Source organism: Lethenteron reissneri, chromosome 9, assembly GCF_015708825.2.
Source record: "Lethenteron reissneri isolate LAM-NWPU_2019-01 chromosome 9, ASM1570882v1, whole genome shotgun sequence".
NCBI lineage: Eukaryota > Metazoa > Chordata > Hyperoartia > Petromyzontiformes > Petromyzontidae > Lethenteron > Lethenteron reissneri.
In genome coordinates this window covers 6,504,082-6,528,806 of record NC_083787.1, presented here as the reverse complement: position 1 = coordinate 6,528,806, position 24,725 = coordinate 6,504,082, and the positions used below count along the sequence as shown (strand labels likewise).

Below are 24,725 nucleotides of genomic sequence, written 5' to 3'. Positions count from 1 at the left end.
TAATATAATAAAATAATAATTATAAAATAATTATTATTTTATTATGTTTTATTTTTATTATTTTATTACTTCCCTTCTACGTGACTTTACCGAAAGAACCAAGAAGACCTTTATATTAAGTTCACTTGCTTGCTTGCTTAGGACCGTGCAAATCTTTTGGTCGTTTTTTAACCCACTTCCCGTGATCCAATCGAGCTGACATTTTCCACACAGACTCGTTGTGCGTGACAATTAATGTTCGTGAAATTTTTTTTCCAAAATGTTACACTTTTTTGAACAAAAATATTATATTTAATTACCAATTGCTTAATGCTGCCATGCAATCATCTGACCCATAGGTGGCAGCCATCTCAAGCCAGAGAACGAGAGGACTCTAGCCGCCACGCAAATAATGTACGTGTTAAAATGTATTTATAGTGAAAAACTTTGTTTTTACGGGTTATACTTGTTACTTCCCGATTATCCGTGTCACCCGATGTCCACCGCGTCAGGTGAGTATCGTTGGTAGTGATACAATCTCTACAAATGTAAGTGGGCTTGGACAGGCCGCACAGATGTACTTCTGCGGCCGTCTGGAATGCTCTTCCTTTAGATATTCGGAAGCCACTGGGGCTATGCGCTTCTCCATCTAGATTGAAAACTCATTTCTTTAGAACTGCTTTTTGTGTTTAGTTTGTTGTCCTTCCCCCGCACCTCCAGTCATCACGGTCGGTTACGTACGGTGCGAAAGAAGTTCAACATATTATTGGAGTGGTAGCGAAAGGGTACAACACCAAAGAGGATGACCACTGTGGTGATATAGCAATGAGATCAACTCATACGATAACATCAGCTCGTGTGTAGAAACTCGATGGGGGTGTAGAATCACGGGACCACGAGGGATGATGACGAATTGGGGAGGCCTTTTCCAGCAATAAATAGACGCCGGTTGATGATGACACAGAGGTATTTGTACCCGATGCAGCTTCCATTTGAGAATTGTGCTGTCCAAAATAGTCAGAAATGAAACCTAGGTCGCCAGATATTTTTCATTAAAATATATATATTAAATGGCAGTTATTATTTAGTCAGAAAAGCCAGGCAAAGCCACTTTGCATTGAAACACGGGTTCACTTCCAGCTCGCCGTTCGGGATAACACTCAAGAGCTCCACACAGATAGATCATCTCCATGCACTATGCACATGCGAGTACATGTTCGAGCCTTGTGAACGTCTCGAGTCTCTGCAAACCGCAATGGGTGAATGGAGGAAGTGGTACAATAACACAAATGCGAAGATCGTCCCTTTACAACAGGCGTCAACGCGCTTCTGTTATTGCCAACTACAATGGAATGAGCTATTACTCCAATGTAAAGGACCGTATGGAGTAGTGGTTCAGACTGGTGTTGCGGATCGCAGGATAGCAGTTGGTGGTGTGTCGAGCGGTGTTCTTCATTGCAAGGCCCACGGGCCTCCGACAGCCCCTGGTGGCCTTGAGTGCGGCCCGGGACGTGCGGCCCCCGATAATACACCAAAAGTGAAATCGACCTCCCATCATCATTGTGCTGTCCAACCGCCAATGGTTTCAAATGTGTGGCGGCCCTCACACTGATGACGTCTTATCGACGAAAGTGCCCCTCCCCCCCCCCCCCCTGTGAAAATTAGTGAAGAATATCGGTGTAGAGAGAATATATCACGCGAATTTTTTCAAGAAATATATCAACGGGCAGGTTTTGCAACCGGTCGTCAGGGATTTAAATGTCCATTGATGTGGGTTTGCTCAATTAAAAGTTGTGTTGGCTGGGACGGTTGACATGCCAAATGAGATTGAGATAATGGAGGAGCCTGCACTTGGCTTCGTTCCGTCACCACAGGATCCAGAGGCGTGTGGATAAACAGTTGAGCCAGGAACAAAAGACAGCAGATATTTTGCTGGAGAAGGCAGTCATGTTTTGACAAATAAACCGGGACAGGACCGATCTAACGAATTTTAAGATTGTGCTGAAGGACGTCACTCCTGTAAAACAGATACCCAATCCCGTTACATTAGCAGTAAAATAGCTGATTGAAAATGAATGCAATGCTCTGAGAAAGATGGGAGTGATTGAACACCAAGTTGCTCAGCCATGCCACCGCCCCCCACTTTGACCAATCATCTACTTCATTTACTCAGAAAGTTTCGATCTCAAAGCGTTTTTCAGTAGGGTCCAAAAATTGTTGTAAATTGTGTATTTTTGTTTCAGATTGACTTCACACTTGAGTGTTTTTAAAAAAATGTAATTTTATTTTTATTAATTTTAATTTCATTTTTTACCTACGTGACTTTACCGAAAAAACTAAGAGTATGAATCCTTGCAGTCACGAAAGCTTCAAATCTAGAATTATTTTTTTCAAGTTAATACGTAGTGGATGATGCATTCCCGGGCACAATGTGGATGTAATGGAAACTACGAATGTTTTAAGAGCATACATGATTTGGGCACTTGAGGAAAACAGATCCGCAATACATCCAAAACTAAATAATTAAACAATAAATGTGGCAGCCCTCTGTAGAAAAATACACACGGCCTTCTGGGAATGCATCATTTCAGCAGCATCGGTTCAACACAACCACAATTTGGACGTTTTTTTGACATGGGGGGAGGAAAATGCGAGGTATATCGTTCGCTTTTTTGTTATATTCCCACATGGCGCTCATGATAATACTGTATTCTCTATTTTGTGGTTTTGCGTTGAACTAGGGCTATTTTGTGGTTTTGCGTTGAACTAGGACCCATATCAGAGTCCTTGCCTCTAAACATCTGGTCCATTCAAGCCTGCCTCTTCTGATGAGACACCGATAATCAAAGCCAGTGCATTTTTCTTGTGTTGAACCAATGAGGCTGAAATTATGAACTTCCAGAAGGCCGTGTGGCTGATGGAATATGAAAATACTTATTTTGTGTGTAGATTATTTCTTACTCCACGACGCGAATGATGTTATACCAAGGAAGGAATACGGACACTCTGCTTGGCATTGAAAATGATCCTGTCCACATATGACGAAAATGATCAAAGCCGAACTGTTAAATATAAAAAAAACATTCCTGCTAGAGAGTTCTTAAATTAATGCTGTTATCGCACAATGATTATTTGCTAAAAAGGATGCTGTAGAAGTGTGGTCTGATGGGGTAAAGTTTTGAGTGTATAATCGTATCCACTCGCTTCCGAATAAGCTTTTAGTTAAAATAAGTGCTGCCAGTAAAATTAAAGTGTTTGAAACACTTTAAATATATAATATAAAACACTTAAGAAACATATAATTCCGTAAACTATCCCACGTATATTTAACATTTCTTGATTTGATGTCAATTGCATTTGACTGAGACCCCCCCCCCCCCCCCCCGTCACAAGCGGAGTCATTTCTCTTGATTCTCTTAGAAACACAGCGCATGGTGTTCAAAACAAAAGCTGTGCTGTGCAAACCAAAGCTGACTTATCACCTACCCACCGTCAATGCTTATGGCTTTATGGTTCTAAATTCAACAGCAGTGCTCTCGCGTGCACTTATTGGCAATTTGCGTGCTGGTGCATTTGGGCCCCCACTCCAAAGTGCCCTCTCAGAGAGGGGACAACCACGCATTGCTGATGTGGTTCTGCGTGTGTGTGTGTGAGCCCAGGGTTGGGTGTGTTGGGAATCGACGCGGATGAACCCCCCACCCTCCCCCTATTTGCATTTGTATCCAAGCCGCGTACGTCCTTAAATGTAGTCGCCAAACGGTCTCAAGGAGCCACCCTCACAGCTGATTAGGATTCAACAAGCGGCACCTGATCCGAGACGCCACAGGCTACTCAAGCCACGCGCGTATGTTTTTTTTCTTCGAAAGATAAAGCATGCGTAATTGTTGCTGGCTTGAATGTGAACGCACACAATGACGGTTGAGTATAAATACTGCGTAGAGGGAATGGTATTACAAAAAAGGGATGTTTCAGCCGACTGACATCCATCAAAAAAGATGTATTATTTGGACTGAACCCTGCATATATTGGAGTGAGTGGTGTTTTAATAAAGTAATATCTATGCTAATGGTGAGGTGCTTGTGTGGTTTAGAGAGCGAGTGCAGGCAGTTTGGGTAGATATGTTAAGTGTAATTAATCTTCTGTCGCGTGAATGCGGACACGTTACAGATAGACAAGTAAAAGTGACGTTTATTAAAACCACGTGCATAATCGCCGAGAGGCCATATCTATGGGACTTTTTTGCCAGCCTCAAAATGGGAAAAAATAGATATTCTTGGTTCTTTCGGTAAAGTCACATAGAGGGGAAAAAATACGAGATTTTACCGAAAGAACCAAGAATATTAATCGGGAAAATGTCAAAACTGGGTGGTTTTTAACTTTTGCCGACAAAACTGGATCCCAAATGTCAAAACTGGGTGCACCCTGGGTGGCCAAAAAATTGAGTTTTGGACACTCAGGGTGCACCCAGTTTAGACATTTGTCAAATACACTTGGGATCCAGTTTTGTCGGCAAAAGTTAAAAACCACCCAGTTTTGACATTTTCCCGTGTCGGCACTACATTCGTGCCCTCATGGCGTTTGGGCGGATGCCCGAGCTCTACGACGCATGTGCGGTGTGTTACCAAGTCTCTGCCATCAACACGACATGGACCTCGGTTGCCGGTATCGAGCTGCCCATTGCCGAGGAGCTGCAACGCGACAACACCATGATGCCACCTCCTCGCCAGAAGAAGGCTGGCCGCCCGAAGAAGCGTCGGATTCGCAACGTGGCGAAGGTGGCCCATTGGGCCTCACGCGGTGCTCCTTCTGTCGCGCCAAGGGCCACAACAAGCGCTCTTGCCCGTCGAAGTAGTTATATATATGTAACAAACATGTTTTGTTCTAAGTGTGCAGCACCATACTTCTCGACGCAAACACTATCTACCGTTGTTCTACTGTAGTAGGTGTAGCATGCAAGCTGGCACACTGTACCAGTATACAAATGGCAAGTTCGTGTATGTTCGCGAGCTGAAAGTGTTACTGTAGTTGCAAGCTGGCACACTGTGCCAGTATACATATGGCAAGTAAGTGTTACTGTAGTAGCGAGCTGGCACACTGTGCCAGTATACAAACGGCAAGTAAGCGAGCTGGCACACTGTGCCAGTATGCAAACGGGAAGTTTGTGGTGCAAGGTATGGAACATGAGCCACAAGAAACATCATTTGGAACGCTCTAAATCTGTGGCGACATATGGATGAATAACGCAAGGACCTAAACGTGTACAAAATTATACATTAAATCGTACACCTTCTTCACCCAGTTTTGACATTTGTCCACATTGAACATCACCCAGTTTTGTCGTATCAAAAAGCACCACCCTGTTTTGCCTGTCGTTTTCCAAGACCACCCAGTTTTGACATTTGGGATCCAGTTTTGTCGGCTAAAGTTAAAAACCACCCAGTTTTGACATTTTCCCAATATTAATCCCCTGCAGTCACGAAAGATTTAAATTTTTAACAAAAATAGACGTTTACCCTTTCTGGCAATAATAGTGTTAAAACACCAGATACCGATTTCAAGTAATCACTTCTGCATTAGCCACATATACTTGTGGCCGAAAGGCCGATTAGACTAAACATTTTTTTTGCAGGAACATACCCGAGTCATGCTCGTATATGAAAAACAAATAGTAACGTATCAATGTGACATCTTTGTATTTTCACGTATGAGTACAAGTCATCCGATATCTATTTAATGTTTATATGTGTTGTCATTGTTCAACGAGTATAAAAAAGCCGACTTGCGCTCCGGGGAATATATTTAACACGTTTGCACAACATTGTTAACTTCTTATGAGTTGTTTTTATCTTAACTTTCCTTTTAACTGTTGAGCACTTTATGTGATTTGCTAGTCGTTTTGACGACCCGGTAAGTGTTGCAAATGAAACTATCCTTGTCTCTTTCAGTTCTCACCTTGTAAAACAATGATTCAGAATCTGTATTTAGATTGGAGAAATCCGATGAACTATGAAAATTTTGTTTTCACGGATGTGAAGTATAGGCGGGTCAGCAAATATCTGTTGTCTCATGGATCATAAAAAATGTTTGAATAAAATGGAAGGCTGAAAAGGGCATGTACATGCCCGGGCCAGAGAAACACGTGCATTGGATACACAAATCAGACATCGTATTGCCCTAAAGCAGGCTTGTGCAGGGCATGTCGCTGGCAGGGATGGCTGGTGGTCGACACCGACAGCCGAAGGATGACACCAGAGAGAATGTCCACCGCGGAGACGGAGCGATGAATCAGCTTGCATGCAGTTGCTATGCTTCAGAAGATTGTGACGGATTAAGAAAGGCTTCGTCCAGGAGACCAATGATCACAGCTGATGACGAACAATTTGAAAACAAATGACTGCAACATTGGAAAGTTTAGTTGGAAATTAACCTTCTGCCACCAAGGATGTGTGCTGCAATTCCGACTTCCTGAAACTTTCTTATTTGGGCCTATTAAACTCTGAAACATGTTTTTAATATAACCATCACCAGTTGTGCCAATGATTGCCCCCCACCGATCATTACGGTTACAAATGCGAATAAAGTTCACGGAAACACAATAGCAAACCGACGACTTTCGTGTGCAGAAACTTTAATTGAAGGCTACACTTGTTTGATAGGTGCTCGGGAAATTGCTTCGATTCTCCAGTTGTAAATTAGTTGATGTTTTATAAACTTTTGGTGCAGGAGGGGGGGGAGAAAACGTAAATGTATCTTGACGAGCTAAGTAGTTCCTGCAACCAAAGCAGCAAATGTCCAGATGATGACTCCACGTGGCTTGTTTAGTCAAACATGTACAGAAGACGAGGGGGGAAAAAGCAAAGACAACCTAAAAACGTTGCCCATCGCGGTGGGGATTACGTTCGTGAAAAGTTGCAATCGGCAAATGCGTGATCCACAAACTCGTAGAGGTAAAATGTGGTTTGGTTCACGGTTTGTAATACAATCCGCCTCCTTTTGTTTTGTTAACCTACGTTAACCCAAACATGAAACAGGAAGTATGTTGAATATAAAGTATGATTAATATGTTAGTATTCTTGGTTCTTTCGGTAAAGTCACGTAGAAGGGAAATAATACAAATATAAAACAATAAAAATTCTCACGTTTCGACTGCAACACAAGCAATCATCATCAGGTGTGAAACTCTTGGGCTACATACAAATTTTCTTGCTGTGGATTTCACACCTGATGATGATTGCTTATGTTGCAGTCGAAACATCGTGAGAATTGTTGTTATATATTTTTTTTTATTTCCCTTCTACGTGACTACAGAAAAAAACAATAATATGAATCCCTTCAGTCACGAAAGCTTTAAATCAAAATATATTTTAGTGTTCAATATACGTTGTACAGTATATTGTTTAAATAAAATGTATACAGTACTCTAAGAAAACCACCGCAACGGTGGCTGTGTTAGTGAGACATTTAGCCTGTTAAAAAACGAGAGCCACCGCCACATCGAGGGAAAGGAGCCACGGTGGCTGTTACATTGACATGCTTTTCTCTCACAATACAATGGCCACCTCCACAGCTTCGGTGGTGCCAGATTTTCTTACATTGACATGCTAATCTTACATTAACAAATTGACATGCTAATCCCTCACAATACAATGGCCACCTCCACAGCTTCGTAGTCGTGTAGGTATATCAGCTCTCCGATCTTACATTTACACGCAAATTCCATCTCTAGCCCCGCCCACTTACCCTTGGGCTACACCCATCTCAAACCGAAATAACACCTGAAGACGGAGGCTTGTGTTGCCTCCGAAACGTCGTGGTTTATATTTTACTTTTATTAATTTAAAATGTTTACCTACGTGACTTTACCGAAAAAACCTAAGAATATGAATCCTTGCAGTCACGAAAGCTTCAAATCTAGAACGAAATAACATCCTGCTTTAGCAGCTCTCCCGCTAGTTTTTTTCCTGCCTCATCAGCCTCTCCCGCTACATTTTTTCACCTGATGACGATTGCTTTATTGCGATCTAAACGTCGTGATATTTTTTATTATTTTTCTATCTACGTGGCTTTACCGAAAGACAAAGAATATAACTCAAACGACGTTTACTTACTCTGGGAGACAAGATGCTGCGTGTATTAATCCACGTATGCACCATCGCGAGCAGGGCAGTTAAAGAGTACGGTACTTGACGATGTACACAGGAATCTCGCGGCCAGCCGTAGATGGTCAAGAAACAGAGGGCACGATGAGCGCACTATGCGTTAATAAATATTCCGCTTGTGGTTAAATGCGCGGTGGGAAAAGTTTCCGTGTCGTTTCAACTGTGCACTGTCAGAACAAAGGTTGTTCCACCACTGTAGATATGAATATGGAAAACAAAAAGTGCAATCTTAATAAAAAAAACATGTCAAATGGGTATGTATGCAGAAAATATGCCGACCGGTGAACTACTGTATTTCGTCAGAATAGTTGGTTTAGAATTCTAATTCTAATGAAAATGTATAGTCATGTTTTCTATTGGAGGACCTTCACACCAGTCTCAAGAGTGATGTAAAGTCACACTTTGGATGAAACCATCCAAAGTTGCTCTATTTGACCTATGGATAAAAACACCTTTTGGAGTTCCATGTCCTTCACCTTGTTTTAACTCAGCATTGATCCATATTGTGAATTGCCAAAACACTCCATTCAATTACAATTGACTCCACAGATGTTTTTTCTAAACAATCCTTTTTAAAAAATCGTAATTTGGCACCTGCATATGTTGTAGAGTACTTGGATCAAAATAAAGAACCACGACCAATGTTGTGTTGCACCTTGTGAAGTCTTCCATCTTTCTTTAAAAGCTCTGAACTTATGCCAACCTCTATGTAAGCAGCACGATACGATATTGAAGGGGTGGGCCAGTGGCACCACAGTACTTCAATGCACTCCGGTGACCCAAGTTCGAATCCGAATGCCCAATTCAGTTCACTCCAGAAGCAATATTTCAACTGATCATGCCCCACCCTCTTCACACACCCACTTAACATCGTGGCAAAGTTTGGCCAAATGTCAAGTAACCCCCATGATTACGTGGCATGCTTTAGCCTTCATCTAGCAGTGGATTGAGGCTGACATTTTAAGAAACGATTCTGTATTATTACAGAACAAGTGTTGTAATAAGCACGAATCGTAAAACTATTCAGGAATTAAAATTATGTTCACATCACTGGCGGAGCCAATGGGGGGGGGGGGGGGTGGCACGTTCCCACCCAATGATCCCATCGAAATCCCTAATTTCGATCGGATCATTGAGGTTTATTAGTAATAAATCGGCATTTTGCGACCCCCACTGCCACTGGTGTAGCATATTATTACTTGCACGGGACTCTATGAGATGATAGGACAATAGTCAGTGTCCATAATTGGCAATAAGTAACGGTAAAACAGTTATAAGTAACTCAGAATTGTGCACAGTTGCTTATACAGTATCCCACTTCCCTGAAGGCATTCACCTTCAGCGAGCGCGATGCCGATCACACGCGGTTCGAAATCGACCCTCAATCGATGGCTGCGCCATCGCCGCACACGCGTCGGATAAAAAGCATGGGACAAGTCCTAACTATAATTTTTCATTGGAGGGATTGCCCCCCCATACCTGAAAATCTTGGCTCCGCCATTGGATCACATTACATGCACTGAATTGCACATTCAATGCATAGACATGTTCTATTTTTCAATGTATGCAAATTATTTGCTAGTAATTAACGTAGTGTACAATTCACCACGCAGGTCTCAATGTGTAACCTCCATAAATACACTTAAGTGTTGAATATATGTAATAAACCAGTCGTATACGTTACGAGAGAGAAAAAAAATCGCTGTTGAATACCAAAAATACTCAAAAATTAAGAGTATAAAACGGGGTACATATATGGGTGAACTGTAATCTAAATTGTTGGATTTGACAAAAATATGAAATTACTGGAAACCCCCAAAACATTTTCAATCTAGCTTTTTATCAGTTCCATGGACAAGCAGCACACCAGTTCCATGTGGCTTTTAGAGAGAAGCATTTTTTTTTTATGCGATGGGTAACATGCCCGTGGAATATAGAAAAACGTAATCAGCTCCTCATGTAGTCTGGGCATACGGGGTGCATAGTGGAGGACAGAGATTTTGGGACAACGGCATGCACGATCTTATAGGTAAGATTACCTTAAAATTAAAGTCGGTTAAGACGAGAACAAATTTATTTCCCACGTGATCAAATCTACAATTAGTCGTGTGGAACAATTAATACATATCATGGGAGAACATACTAATTTAGACAGCAAAAGTTTACAAATAAATCGTCAATTTGAATAACGCAAAAAGACTGCGACGACTCAATGATTTATGAGCCTATTAAGCAACGTACACAATGCTCTTCAGCGAATTGAACTTCAATTTCATTTAGACAAAACTACACCAACATTTTTAAAATCAACATTCAATTGATCAATATTAAACCAGTTTAAATCCAAGATAATTTACACAATCCAAGCATGAGGTTATAAAAAACCGTTAGAGAAATAGGATAGCATAAGGATAATATAAATTAGGATATATGACCAAGCACTGTAATAAAATCTGCTATAAGGACTCATGAAAACATACTTTTTGCATTGGGATTTTTTTATCTGGACATAATTTGTAAGGAAGAATACGTCAATGAATACAGTAGCAAATTAATAAAAAAATAACATCAATACATCGAGGGCCTGATGATGAATATTTTTGAGTAAAAGCCTCCTGTCCCTCCAGTTATTGGCCGGAGCACTTGTTCAAGATCCAACCTCGTTTACACAATGGAAATGAGTGTATAACGAAAACATTAAAAAAGGAAAACTTGAGATAACCTAAACTACTGCATGTAAAAGTCACATGAATGAAGCAGGTTTTAACTTTGCTGCAGTACAAATGGCAGATATACATGCACACGTTTAGCACTAAAGTAAAATCACCATTGCAATTTATCTTAGTACCAAGACAACTGGAAAATGTTCACGAATGTAATGTGACGTCCATTGAATGTTTTATTTACTGTATTCTAAAGAAAAGAAATACAAATTTGAAAATAGGTTTTGCTAATTTCCCAAACAAATATTCTATCACATTTTGCAGCAGGCTACAATTGAGCATAAAAAGGGGCAAAAATACTGCCTCATTTCCAAAGTTATGGTCTTGTGAACGCATGTGAATTGCCCAATTTTCTTCCCCCTCCATTGAATTTTGCAACAGGGCAGCAGGGTTAACACATTTAAACGCCAAAGCATCGGCAAAAAAGAGACTCAGAAATCTTGGTCTCCACCACAAACCTAAGCCACAGCAAGCTCCTTCCTTACATGATGTGCCAACATTTCCAAAGACACGGAACAAAAACTATCCTTAACTATCCGTAATATATAATTATTACGTGTACCATTCTTAAATTATCAGGAAATAATTTACGAGTCGCTTGATTCAACCACACCGACACTGCCTGCACACCAGCACACCTCCAACCATTAGGATGCTCCCTGCATCAGTGGAAAACTGCCAGCCTCAATTTCTTGCAGTGCACCACAGCTCAATTGTAGACCCTGCTGCTCCGGGAACACGCTTCACTCGCTCCGTTGAAAAACATTACACCAGCTGCCTGATACACGCACTTACCATTCTCTCTCCCAGTGCCAACTCCACAGCAAGGGGTACACGATACAATGCTTTTCTCTAGGTGTTTGTGTGCAGCTTTGCGCCCATTACATGATTGTGTGTGGCCGGAGGAACAGCAAGCCTTCTACCCTACTATTCATAAAGCAATGCATCGTGTACCCCTGACCTCTCAATACACCTAAAGTAGGGTTGCCCAGACTTCTCAAAACGTGGTTCCATATTCATGCTTCAGTAGCGCTGCTGGTACTGTTCATCCCAGCGGGCCTGCTGTTGGAACTGCGGGTGCTGCTGCCGGAAGGCTGGCTGCTGCTGTCTGGCCCAACCTTTCTCCTCTCCATAGCCCTGCGAGCCCATGCCGTGGGTCGGCTGCGAGGGCATTTGTTGCTGCTGCATCAGTGGCCGCTGTTGCTGCTGTTGCTGTTGTTGTTGCGGTGGCGACCGAAACATGGGTGCTTGCGGCTCCACCAAAGCCGCCGACTGCCCCTTCTGCGACACGGCAGCCGATGCCTGCTTAACGAGCTGCGATATCGCCGGACCGCTCTGCATGAGCATGTCAAGCGCCTTGCGCACGTTGGGGTTATCCAGGTCGATAGACGACGGGTTTACAGTGGTGGGACCGACTGCCGTGCTGGTCGCTCCCCCAGAGGTGACGCGCTCCTGCTGTTGCGGAGTCACCAGTTGCTGCTGCTGCGACGGCATTCGCACGCCTTGGTCCGAGAAATCCCTGCCCATGTTGCCGTAGTTGCCGTAACCACCGACCTGACCCTGAGCTCCCTGCGCAGAGGTGGTGGCGCGCGGCTGCAGCGCATCCTCCATGGGTGCGTGGCTCAACTCGGACTGCGCACCTACCGACGGCGTTCCTGGCAGCCAGCGTGAGTTGCGTCGCAGCGGGGAGAGAGGACGAGACGCCGCCACTTGCCCCATGTTGTTCGCCTGCTGTCTGCCCGCCATGTGGCCCGATGGGGGCAAGCTCCCCTGCCTCCCCATCCCCGCCGCCATTGCACCTCCACCGCCGCCACCGTTGTTGTTACCGCTGTTAAAAGCAGCGCCGGGCGCGTCGGCCGCCGCTCTGTTACCGTACGCACCTACGGCTTTGCTTGCCATGTTGGGCAGTTGTTGGTCAAGTCTCTGGTGAGCCTGTGGTGTGTTCTGTTGAAGATGGTGCATTCCAATCCCTCCCTCAGCCAAGCGTGGCGGGGCGGCTGGCTGATTACGCATTCCTGGCACACAATTGAAATCAAAATATGTGACGTGTTAAAGAGGCTACATTGAGTATTTTTTTTCTAGAAATGTGTTCTCTTGGTAGAGGAAAGCTGCTAGATGTGAAAAGGTGTAACGCCTTACCAAGTTTAGTTTCTGTACTGCAGTAATAAAATGGTTAAATTCTAAAATCACCCTTGCTGAAGGACATAAGAAATTACAAATTGAAAAATGGGAATTATCAAAAAAAACTCTAAAATAATATTCACATACCCTGAGCCAAAATGAATGCAATGCCAGAAAAAAATTACACTGAAAAACAGACCGTATGAAAACATCTTAAATTGAGCCTCTCCAACAAATTTGCTTTCCTATTTACAAACTGAATATTAAGATTAGGGCTTTAGGCAGGTAATACAACAGCTTATGTAAACACTGCAAAAATAATTTCTTCAAGGCAGAATTCAGAATTTTAGCTGAAGGAAAAAAAAACCTAGTGAGATGGGACATCTCGCTTACTCAGGTGTCCATTTAAAATGTTGATTTTGCACAATCGTTAAATGTTGCGAATGATATTCACAGGGTCTTTAACTGCAACATTACAGCATTAGGCAAAGACTGACAATGATCTACAAGAATGACTGGGTGAAAACAATTATCAAAACTCGCAACTTCGTGTAAACCAATTGTGGTTAAGTGATGCAACAATCCATCGAGCTCCTGCATGCAAGCTCATTCCATTGCTCCATCTCGGGTTTGTGTCCTCCTTTAGCTGCCACCCAATCGTTGGCCTTGACCATAAGTCATCGCCTCTTCTCCTGTTCTCTACAACCTCACTTTTCTTAAAACTGTCTCTGTGTAGACACTTATTTGTAGAGCAACAGCAGTTTTTTAATCACTGCTTGGCCAAATATTCACCTAACACGCAGTTAATATTCCAAACCCTTGGCTTGTATTTCTAGGCAGTGATTGCAAATTTCTTTGCAGGTTCTCTAATCATTTGGTCTCATCAAAAGAACCCATACACACATCAACCAACTAGTGCTGCAATGAATCATAAATTCAATTAATCAATGACAAAAAATATATATATTTGAAGTTAATTAACTGTCTGCCATTTTAAAATGGTATTTTTAAAATGCCATTTTAAAATGGCAGATGCTAGAAAGCTGGGGCCCGAGTACCAAATGGCTTATGCAATTAAAAACATTGCGTGGGCCACTTTTTCAATTTTCTCATTCCCCGCGGCATTTACGCACAGAGATTGCGTAAATATCCACGACAATGTACATTTGATATCGAGCAACCATAAGTCTGCAAATACTCTGATAGCTGCACGGAAGGAAGAGATCAGTATTTTTACTTGTGCTTGAGCAGTTGCGTCTTCTTTGTGGCTGTTGGCATTGTTGACTTTGTTAAGTTTTGTTTTTGTGCGTTGTGCTGTATGTGGTTTGAGTGTAGAGTTCGAACTGTTGTTGTGGAGTATGGTTGTGGTGGTGGGCTTTGTGATGTATGATTGTAATTATTTCAGCAGCTGGTGTGTTTGGCTGTGTTGTGAGCACTTGTAGTGAGTGTATAGTTTTTAGTTGAGGTTGAACAGTTGTAGCTGCAACAGTTGCGCTATATGGTTGTGGTTGCTTCAGCGGTTGATGTGTATGATTGTGGTTGAGTGGTTAACATATTTTTCGATCAATGCAATACATACCAACATTTATCACTTTTCTAACATGGTTAACTATTGACGAGATAATAAACTGTAACATGAGCAACACTGCTGTGCTTACCTCTGCCACGCACGCACCTTTATTGCGCAGCTCCCGCTAAATTGTGGGTTAATTTCATGGAAACGGGACACCCGGATTACCAAGTGTCCACCTCAAATGTGAAGTTCACTCCTCTCCCAAGAAGAGAAGCGGAGCTGATGCTGCTGCTGCTGCAGCAGAAGCAGCGTCCATGGGAAGTGGTGCCAAAATCCCCGTTGCAGCCGACCGGCGGGTGGAGTGGGAGTGATGACGTGATCCATAGTGAAAGCCAACGTGCCATCCACGTCTGTAAACTTCGCTTTTCTCACTACGAACTTTTCATTGCGTACACCGATCCGCGTCCTGCTTAGATTTACGCAATGTTTCTGTGCCCAGGCCCCTGGCCTCCATAACAAGAGAAACTCACCTTTGATGTGGTAATGACGATGACTTCAAGATTTCTTGCCCTCCTCAATCTTGGTAGGCTTATTGTTTGGTTTATAGATGTAATGTTATTATACTAATAACTTACAGCCCTTTGTAAATAACTACACTGTTTCGGTGATTATAATAATCAACTTGTAAAGTGTTCAAGTTATACTTTGAGTGTAAGGTTAAGTTTTTGTTTGTTACTATATGAATGGAGTGGTGCTCTTATTCATATAGTAGTTATACATGAAAATTGAAAGTTATTCTAGAGGTGGAATTCAACTTATGAGGTATTGTTAGTCTTATTTAATTGGTTTAAACTCATCATAGTATGAGCGTATGTGCAGTGTTCATATTATATAGTGTAGTTTCATAGTACATATGCTATTCTCAATAGTTTCCTCGAGTGTTCCAGTAGTGCCGGAATTAAAGTCAAGTTTCATGGCTTCAGTCACGGTTAACCCAAAATATATTTTACAATCTTCCCGGATAATGCCTTAACAATGCCTACGAGACATCACCAATGCCTACCACTTATCTGCAGCAACCCCAAGACACAAAGCACCAGAAAGAGTGCCCCTAGAGTCCCCCGCACGCTGCCACCGTACCTCTTTCGTTGAGCGCCTTTTCACGCAGAAAGCGCACTTGCTCCGAGATGCGATCCAGCTCTTCCAGGGACATGTCCTTCCCCTCGCTCAGAGCGCTGCGTAGCGACGACAGCGAGTTGGCATGCTGCGAGTAGGCCGCTGGCGCTGCCGCCTGCTCACTCGGGTACCCGGACGTGTTGCCGCGCGCGGGACCGGGCCGGTAAGGTGAATCTGTGGGCGACGCTCGCGCTTGTAGGGGTGGGGCCAGGGTGTCCGGAGCTGGTGGGGCGCGCGCGGGGGCCTGTGTCGAAAAGCTGGTTCGGAATTCCGGCACTTCCGAGAAACGGTTCGGCCGCTGCTGGCGCCGCAAGACGCTGTCGGCGCGCTCGGCTGCTTGTCTGGCGATCTCACTCCGCCGCCGCTCGCGTAGGTTGCCCATGTAAGACTCAAACTCGCGACCCACGAGCTCCATGGCCATGGGCAGAGGCGTGTCGTGGTGCTCTGGTGGAAAACGCGATGTTTATGGCGCCACATCAAAGCTACCTGGATAAAGTCAAACACTACAAACGCCACCTTCAGTGGCATCAAAACAGAGATTTTTTTTTTCTGTAAGCCCAACATAGGTTTATTCAATCTTTGTTTCCATTTATTTGAAAGGAACACAAAGGGGAAAACGATATTGCATTGCAAAAAAATACTGTCACACATTGCACCTATGGATGTATGCAAAATTATATTTTGCCAATCGATAATTACGTATAATTTGAAATTAAAACACGAACAATGCACGTGGAACAAAAAATTCAACTTCCCTATTGGGTGAAAAACATTTTCCATCATGGCTGGTGACACCAAACGCAAGTTAACATTTTGCTGTGAAAAAAAAATTAGGTTTGCACAACTTTTACAAGACCAGCGTTCATCATCAGGCCTACAGAAAGCCTTCACCAATTTCAACGATTCTCCCATGGCGGCGTGTGATTCCCTTCGCACTTTTTCCGACTTTATGGAGCAGCAAGCTAGCCGGCCACATCCACAAATGAAGCTTGCCTTTCGGTTGCCACGATGCATAAGGGGGTCGGAGGGCTTACGTTGCTTGTTCCCCTGAAGGACGTGGACGGAGCAACAGTTGTGCGTCACGTGTTGGGGCATCACGGCGATGGCGAAGGCGGAGCCTCCATTCCTTACATCGTTCAGGGCCTGGCCCAGGAGGTTCTGCGAGCTCAGCATGATGAGATCCACAGTGAGGCCCATATTCCGAGCTTGCCTTCCTATATTCTCTGCATAGTCCCTGCAACACCACAGGACCAATAAGTCAGGAATGGAGCAATAAAAATTGTGTCACATACTTAAATGAGTATTTGGTAGCAGTCATCGTCATAGGCAGTTTCTGAGTCAGTCTCTCTTCCGAACATCCACCACCGAATTCCCAAAAACTGATACTAATTTTACAGAACGCAGATGTCGTATGGGCTGAGTCTCTTTCTGACTGGGCTATCAGTTCGCAAACGTTTGATTGCAATGCGAGCAGACTTTACAAGATGCCCTCCCATCTAAATAAGAAAAAGGTATAACAAATTCATGACAATATAGATTTGAGGAGGCTCTAAGGGTTAACGTATGTGTTTATATCAAATCACCAACAATGATGTTACAGTGGGCCTTAATTCCAAACTCTCACCAAAAATGTACCTTCAATTATAGTAAGTTTTCCAATTTCAGCTGAGTTGATAATTAGAAGGAAGCATCCATCGTTAAAGTTTGGTTTTGCAATTCTGCAAAATATGATTTCTACTGACAAGTGGTTGACTACGTCAGATACTCAAAGTTCCGACCTGGACTGAGATCAAGCCAGTAAGAGGAGAATGGTGCACGGAGATGATAATTTTTAGTAATTCAAAATTCGCGATTTTTTTCAGTGTTGAAACTCCAGTCAAATAATGGTACTTAATTATTTTCCAGCAGGAATAGCTAATCCATTGCTATTTTCATATATAAACGTTCAAAAGTATCAACCATGACTTGAGTTATACTTCGTTTACGTGTGTAATTCATTTTCAGTTACGGAATGTAAAATTCTACATTTCCGGATGACAATTCCTCCAGCCTAAAGTCTCCACCTAGTGTCAATACAGCATCACTGTAAGAATATCCGTTTCCCATTACATGGGAATTGTAGCCAAATATGACGTAATCACTTACTTAATGGCAGGGTAAATAAAATCTTGATTTAAAGCTTTTGTGACTGCAGGGATTGATATTCTTTTTTCCCTTCTGCAGTCAGTATGGAGCAGATGCTAGTGGCAGATCCACACGAAATGTCACCACTCACTTTTGCTGCCGCGAAGCCACAATGACAACACAGTCCACAGGTCTCTCACTGTCGTACTGTTTTTGAATTTCATCATAGAACTTTAGGTAGAGCTCTTCACGCTTGATTTCATCTCCTGACCAAAATATAGTTAAAAGCATTTAGCGCAAGACAACTGTACATAGTTAGAATATTACAATTTTCCTCAAATTTCTAATGCTGTCTGAAGCAAGCTGCAATAATAAAAAAAAATCCTTCATCACATTTGATTACATATCTAATGCACCCTAAATGTTAATAACTGTAACATACTTGATAAATGTCATCTTAATAAGTGACAAGTTAGAACTGCAGAGTTTGTAGGGCAGAATTATAGATGGCACCAGCAAATAAAACATTAAAAACTGAACCTACTAAGTTTGTGTGTGCACGAGAAAAAAGCTAAGCACATTACATAATGCACTGTAGTCCCTTCATCTATATATATATTTTTTGAAAACTTTTTGAATAGAATTTATATCTAGATCACACACATGAAATAATAAGCTGACAGACCTGATGAAGGCATGTCTCTGGCTGGTCGCTGGTCTTCATCATCGTATGATGGCCCTCTATAAAATTAAATAAAAAAAACACCATTACACCATTTCTCACAATCCAAAACATAGCTCAAAATACCAATCGTGCTCTGTAATGAATACTCCAGTTACCTGAAAGGCGGCTCGTTCTGGTCCTCTTCACCCCACAGCGAAGTGTTGGGTCCGTTATTTCCATAGCCACCCCTGCCAGGCATGCCTCCCCTGCCGGACATGCCCCCCCTGCCGGACATGCCCCCCCGACCGGGCATGCCCCCTCTTTCGTGCATGCCCCCTCTTTCGTGCATGCCCCCTCTTTCGTGCATGCCCCCTCTTTCGTGCATGCCCCCTCTTTCGTGCATGCCCCCTCTTTCGTGCATGCCCCCTCTTTCGTGCATGCCCCCTCTTTCGTGCATGCCCCCTCTTTCGTGCATGCCCCCTCTTTCGTGCATGTCCCCTCTTTCGTGCATGCCCCCTCTTTCTCGCATGCCCCCTCTTCCGTAATTGTCCCGTCTTTCGTGCATGCCTCCTCTATCAATCATACCTCCTCTGCCAGCCATGCCCTCCCTATCGAACATGCTGCCTCTACCACCCATGCCCTCCCTATCGTACATGCCGTCTCTTCCACCCATGCCCTCCCTATCGTGCATGCCCCCTCGGTCGTGCATGCCCCCTCGGTCGTGCATGCCCCCTCTGTCGTGCATGCCCCCCCTGTCGTGCATGCCCCCTCGGTCGTGCATGCCCCCTCGGTCGTGCATGCCCCCCATGCCACCCCTATTGGGCATCCCCCCTCTGCAAGGCATTCCACCCCGGCCAGGCATGCTGCCCATCAGTGGTTTGCTGTTCATTATGTAATGGGGACCGCCATGGAACACAGGCCGCTCATTCCGCGAGGCCATCCTGTCCCGGGATGGGAAAAGCCGTGGCACCCTCCTGTCATCCCTCTCCCGCGAGGTCCTCCGCTCACGTGACCCCTCCTTTGAACGCCTGCGGTCGTCACGACGCTCCCGGCTGGCACGCTTTTCTCTGCCACTCCTTGCTGATGAGTCGCGGTGGCCATCGCGAGACGAGGGTGACCGGGACTTATCACGGGTCGAGCGGTGCCTCGAGTCTTGGCCCGATGACCGCTCAGGAGACCGCCTGAGGAGAAAGCTTCCATGCATTACCGTGCGTGCAGACGCCACCTGAAAATAAGACTTGCAAACATTGGCCTAACTTTTGCAAAACACAGGTGCTGAGCTACTGGAATTAATACATACCTGAGCATAAAGGCAAATTATTTATTTTAATGAGAAATAAGACATGCAAGGATAACTATAAAACCATTATATATTTTTAGGGACATTCTATAAAAAATTGCCATCTTTTTTAACGGTGCATGTTTTTGACATTGACTTAACTCAGGTGCTCAAAAATGCATTTAACAATCAAACAATGGTCACTAGATATATCATTCAGCTTGCTATAAAAAAACAGCAAAAAAACAAATACTGACCTCTTTGAATCATCATTTCTGTAGAAATAACAATTATAACAATGTTAAATAATATAAAAACAATTAAACATGAATCTTACCATCAGCCAAGGGAGGTGTATTCACAACACTCAATAGTAAAATTACCAAAGTGTGCATCTCACTCTTAAAATGGTGTGAAATTATGAGAATTTCCATTAAAACCTAATGGATATACACAAATGTCATCAAAACAAGTGGTGTATGAAGTGATACATATATACTGAACTATTAAACACACTTGATGCAAAAACTATTTAATGAGTGGTTTATACACAGCACTTCAAATTAAAATGGGCATTTTCAGTTAATCTTGAATGTCTTTTCTAAGGCTATCCAAAAGGGTGTCCTTCTGAAATAATATACCCAGACAATTCCACTGCAGATTTTATGCATCCGTGTAAAAATGTATTAAAGTCTGAAGTGTAATTATGTGCTCCATTAAGTAAACTGTATGTCAGAGGGGCAGAAAGGCCACTTGTGATTTGCCGACACGAATGAAGATGCTTTGTGACTCGAACACAATCAATAACTGTCTTGCAACTACACATGCAAATTTCATGTGAAAATAGTTTAACATCAGCAATGCCAGAAAGCTGTTTTAAAGATTAAAAACATTTTACAAAGATGGCTAAACCACGGATTTTTGCTTGTGATTCAATGTTTACAAAATTTAGTTTAAATGTTGAACATTGTAAATAAAATTTGACTTAAAGCTTTCGTGACTGCAGGGATTCATATATTCTTGGTTCTTTCGGTAAAATCACGTAGAAGGGAAATAATAAAATAATATAAATATAAAACAATAAAAAATTATCACGACGTTTCGACTGCAACACAAGCAATCATCAATAGTCAACGTTTTTGGGTTTAGATCGCGTTATTTATAAATGTGTCGTAACCCTCCACCACCCGACACGGCCAATCAGTAAAAAAAAGTGTCACGTTGACAAGACAAATAGTTCACTGCTTTAGCCCACCGGTGTGTTGAAGCGTGAAACAACAACATTTACAAATTTTGAGTACGACGTTTCGCTGGTAATTGCATCCAGCATCATCGGGCAATTCGCCAGAATGGTCGCGAAAGCCTACGTGTTAAAATCATCATCAGGTGTGAAATCCACAGCTATTTATATTATTTTATTATTTCCCTTCTACGTGACTTTACCGAAAGAACCAAGAATATTGTAAATAAACTAAATGTATGCCAAATTCAGATTCTTTGGGTCTTTCGGTACAGTCACATAGATAGGTTCAAAGTCACGTAGATAGGTTCAAAGAAACTATCTACGTGACTTTACCAAAAGACCCAAAGAATATGAATTCCTGCAGTCACGAAAGCTTTAAGTCAAGATTCATGCCAAATTAAATTTCATATCTTTAGGAACCTGCATAAAAATATCACATTGATAAATGGTGAGGCTCTTCTGTAGAATAATTATGTAACTTTCAGAGAAACCACTTACACATATATGAATAAGATTCTTGACAGCAAGCAACAACAAAAAAATATTAGAACAAGTTTTTCAGCAAAAAAATGAATAACATCATTTAGTAAAATTTCCAAATCACTATAGAAAGTGTGACAAGCTCCAAAGTGAAATGTGTTTCCATTGTTTGACAATATGGTAGCTAAAATTGTTAGAATGGTTTTAGTTACATGAATGTATACTTGAGGACAACACAAAAAGGCTTTCATAATTAAAAGTGAATCTCGACAAGTTATGACAGGCAAACAAGTGGTTAAATATGTACAGATGGCATAGAAACAAAAATACTTTTCAACCCTTTAAAACACATGCGTGCACACCATTCGTAGAAATGTTGGTGTTTGGGGCTGAGGACTGATTTCTTTTACCTTTTGTCACTTTTTGGTGGACTGACTTTAGGCATTGGTCTCTTTCGACTCTGAAACCACACAAATCTCTGCAATAAAATAGTGATGACAGATATTAAATAAGACTGCATGTCAACACAACAGGTAAAAAACTGAAAAAAGCAAAGTCAAATGTGGTGCAGTGGTCATAAATCACAAATACTAAGCCTGTATGATTTAAGAATTGAATGTTATAACGTGGGATGAATGCTTGTCTTAATTGGCTTACCAATGATGTTGCATGCATAACAAATTCTAAATATGTACTGTAATTTAACAAAATATATGCACTCGTTGGATTATAAATGATGGAACCTTCAGCGAAATCCATGTAATTTGGCATCAAAAATTGTCTTGAAATGAACCATCTGCACGTAACCATACCCCGCCAGTGTTTGGTAATGCAGGGTGGACATTACTCATGAAATTATCAGAGGCACTAATGAATACTTTTTTTTATGTCCTGCAACGCATTATGTACAAGAAGATACAGTGCAGTATAGCTTCTTTTTTGCTAAATATATTTTAACCATGACAATCTCTCCAAGCTTTTGTGTCAGCTGAAAAGTGGAAACAGCAAAGTATAATGTCCATAGTGCACCACACTTTGTAAAAGCACTGAATATTGCTACGTTTCACATTTTAAGAAATGACATGAAGGTATGTGGAGTGTTACCATAGTAATGGAACATAGCTGCGCATTAGCCAAAGCGATATACGGCACTCACAACTCATTTAAAAGAGGGAAAATTCTTACCAGACTCAATTCGGCAACCTCAGTCAACATTTGCAAATCATACACACAGGGTAACATTTAGAAGGTAATTAGCTGTTATTTTAGTTCATAAGTAACGGAATAATTCAATGGTTTGGCTTATACGAAACTGAAAAGCACCTTTCTTGGGTGTACAAAAGTTCGTCTGAGTCGGCTTTACATGGCATTATGAGGCGTTATAATAATCGCTTATATTTCCGTTTAATTAACCCTAATTGGTTCCAAGTCCACTTAGCGACCGATGTTGGAGTTGAGTCAAGTTCAACAGCAGTTTCCCCGACCACCATATAATAAAACGTAGCAGTGAGATGTACACAATACTAAGGTAACGTTCGTATTGCGTTTTAGCAAATCGGGGAACAACACGTGACAGCATTAAAGTGCAGTACTGCACAATTACTTTAGCTGCACCACTGCCGACACCTACTAAGGGCCATCCATTTAGTACATCCGCAAAAATCTGTCAAAACTTTAACCCCCTCCCTGCACGCATGCGTACTTTTTAACCCACCAACCCCGAATCCTATAGAACGGCCGATATTTAAACCACACAAAAACGATCAATTATTAATAGTTCTAACGTGTTTAAGCAGATAGTCCACCGCCGGACTATCTAACTCATTTGAAAGCCAATGTAGACAAATTATTATCGAGGACTTCAACCCCCCTCCCCCGTTTCCTATGCGTACGTAGATTGCCAATAGACCCCCCCCCCCCCATACGCAAGCGGTACGCATTTGGGTTAACCCCCCTCCATGCGTCCGTACTAAATGCATGGCCCCCTACCCCCTAGTCGCTCAGTTGCTGAGGATCTGACGAGATCGGAGTTGCTTTCCGACTGATTTGGTCATTGTCCGCCTTCAAGTGCCCAAGCAACAACGTTCGACAACGCAATGTCTGGAAATCGCAATTGCCCGCTGATCAAATGACTGTTGTCCTTTGGAGATGTCTTGACCGTGCATTGGTCACACACGGGATGGCTGTAACGTGCATGATGAGGAGATTTCTCTAATTTAATTATTTTTCGTTTAGAATGGGCATTTATAACGACCTTTATTATTGTATGACATGCACAAGCCCAACCTGCGTTGCCTGAATTTGCGAATGGAGTTTGTATGCGACGGATGTTTTGACGCTTCTAAGTATGTACGCAGTACTGTCAAAGCTTTAATTCTCTTATGTTTTTTCGGTAAAGTCACGTAGTAAAAAAAATATATAAATAATAGTATATTATTATTTATATTATTATTTTTAACCCAAATAGAAATATTTCTATTATACATGTTTTACCCTAATTGAAATATATATTATTTCTATTATTTTTAAATCCTAATTAAAATATATATTATTACTTATATTATATATTTTTACCTACGTGACTTCACCGAAAAAACCTAGAGTATGAATCCTTGCAGTCACGAAAGCTTCAAATCTAGAAAGCTTTCATTGTCCACTACCGTCTTTACTCAACCTATAAAACAATGCACTGCTGCACACGTTATTCCAACTGGACGAGTAGCCCAACAAAGCCCTTCCAAATACAATTTTACAAGTTACAATCAATCCAATGCTCAAAATCCGTACGTAGCAAGGTAAAAACCCTCTGAACGTGGCGTCAACGAACCGAAACCGCATCTGTGCATCGCAACAGTAGGTTATTACACATTTCCACCCGATACACCTCCTTGCATATTGATCATTGCGTGCGATTCAAACCCTTCTCGCTGCCAAAGGAAAGTTTATGTTTGCAACATTTATCGCGAAGAAGCGAGAAGACGCGAGGCGATGCGACAGGGACAGGCTGCAACGTCCGCACGAAGGCCGCGCTCGCCACCTCGGGGGGCGTTCCGATTAGCCCGCGCAGTTTGCTTTCTGCTCACCTTGATTGTCAACCGGGTCCCAACACCGTCCTCGCACAATGACAACGCGATCGCTGCACTTTTAAATTGAAATGGAATTGTTTTATTTCCACCTCAAAGGCGCTGCCGAGGCCAACGCGGTCAAGCGCTAAGATGGCGGGGGGGGTGGAGGATGTAAGAAGGGCGGGAAACCGCGGGGTTC

General features: G+C 42.4%; 1 protein-coding gene across 2 annotated transcripts; it reads right to left on the bottom strand.

Annotated features, from left to right (window-relative positions):
• Nucleotides 1-6,778: 6,778 nt before the first annotated feature.
• Nucleotides 6,779-24,703, bottom strand: LOC133340498 (protein bunched, class 2/F/G isoform-like). Of its 2 annotated transcripts, none has more exons than XM_061548796.1 (9): nt 24,545-24,703; nt 21,872-21,939; nt 19,996-20,013; nt 18,636-19,640; nt 18,481-18,536; nt 17,947-18,061; nt 16,706-16,905; nt 15,636-16,115; nt 6,779-12,876 (listed from the first exon to the last, which is right to left on the bottom strand). In XM_061548796.1, exons 2-9 carry the CDS (start codon nt 21,904-21,906, stop codon nt 11,885-11,887), a joined length of 2,901 nt encoding a protein of 966 aa, XP_061404780.1. In that variant the 5' UTR covers nt 21,907-21,939; nt 24,545-24,703; the 3' UTR covers nt 6,779-11,884. The 2 variants fall into 2 exon arrangements, with proteins under 2 accessions (XP_061404780.1, XP_061404781.1); XM_061548797.1 differs by having other exon boundaries at nt 21,872-21,921.
• Nucleotides 24,704-24,725: the final 22 nt, after the last annotated feature.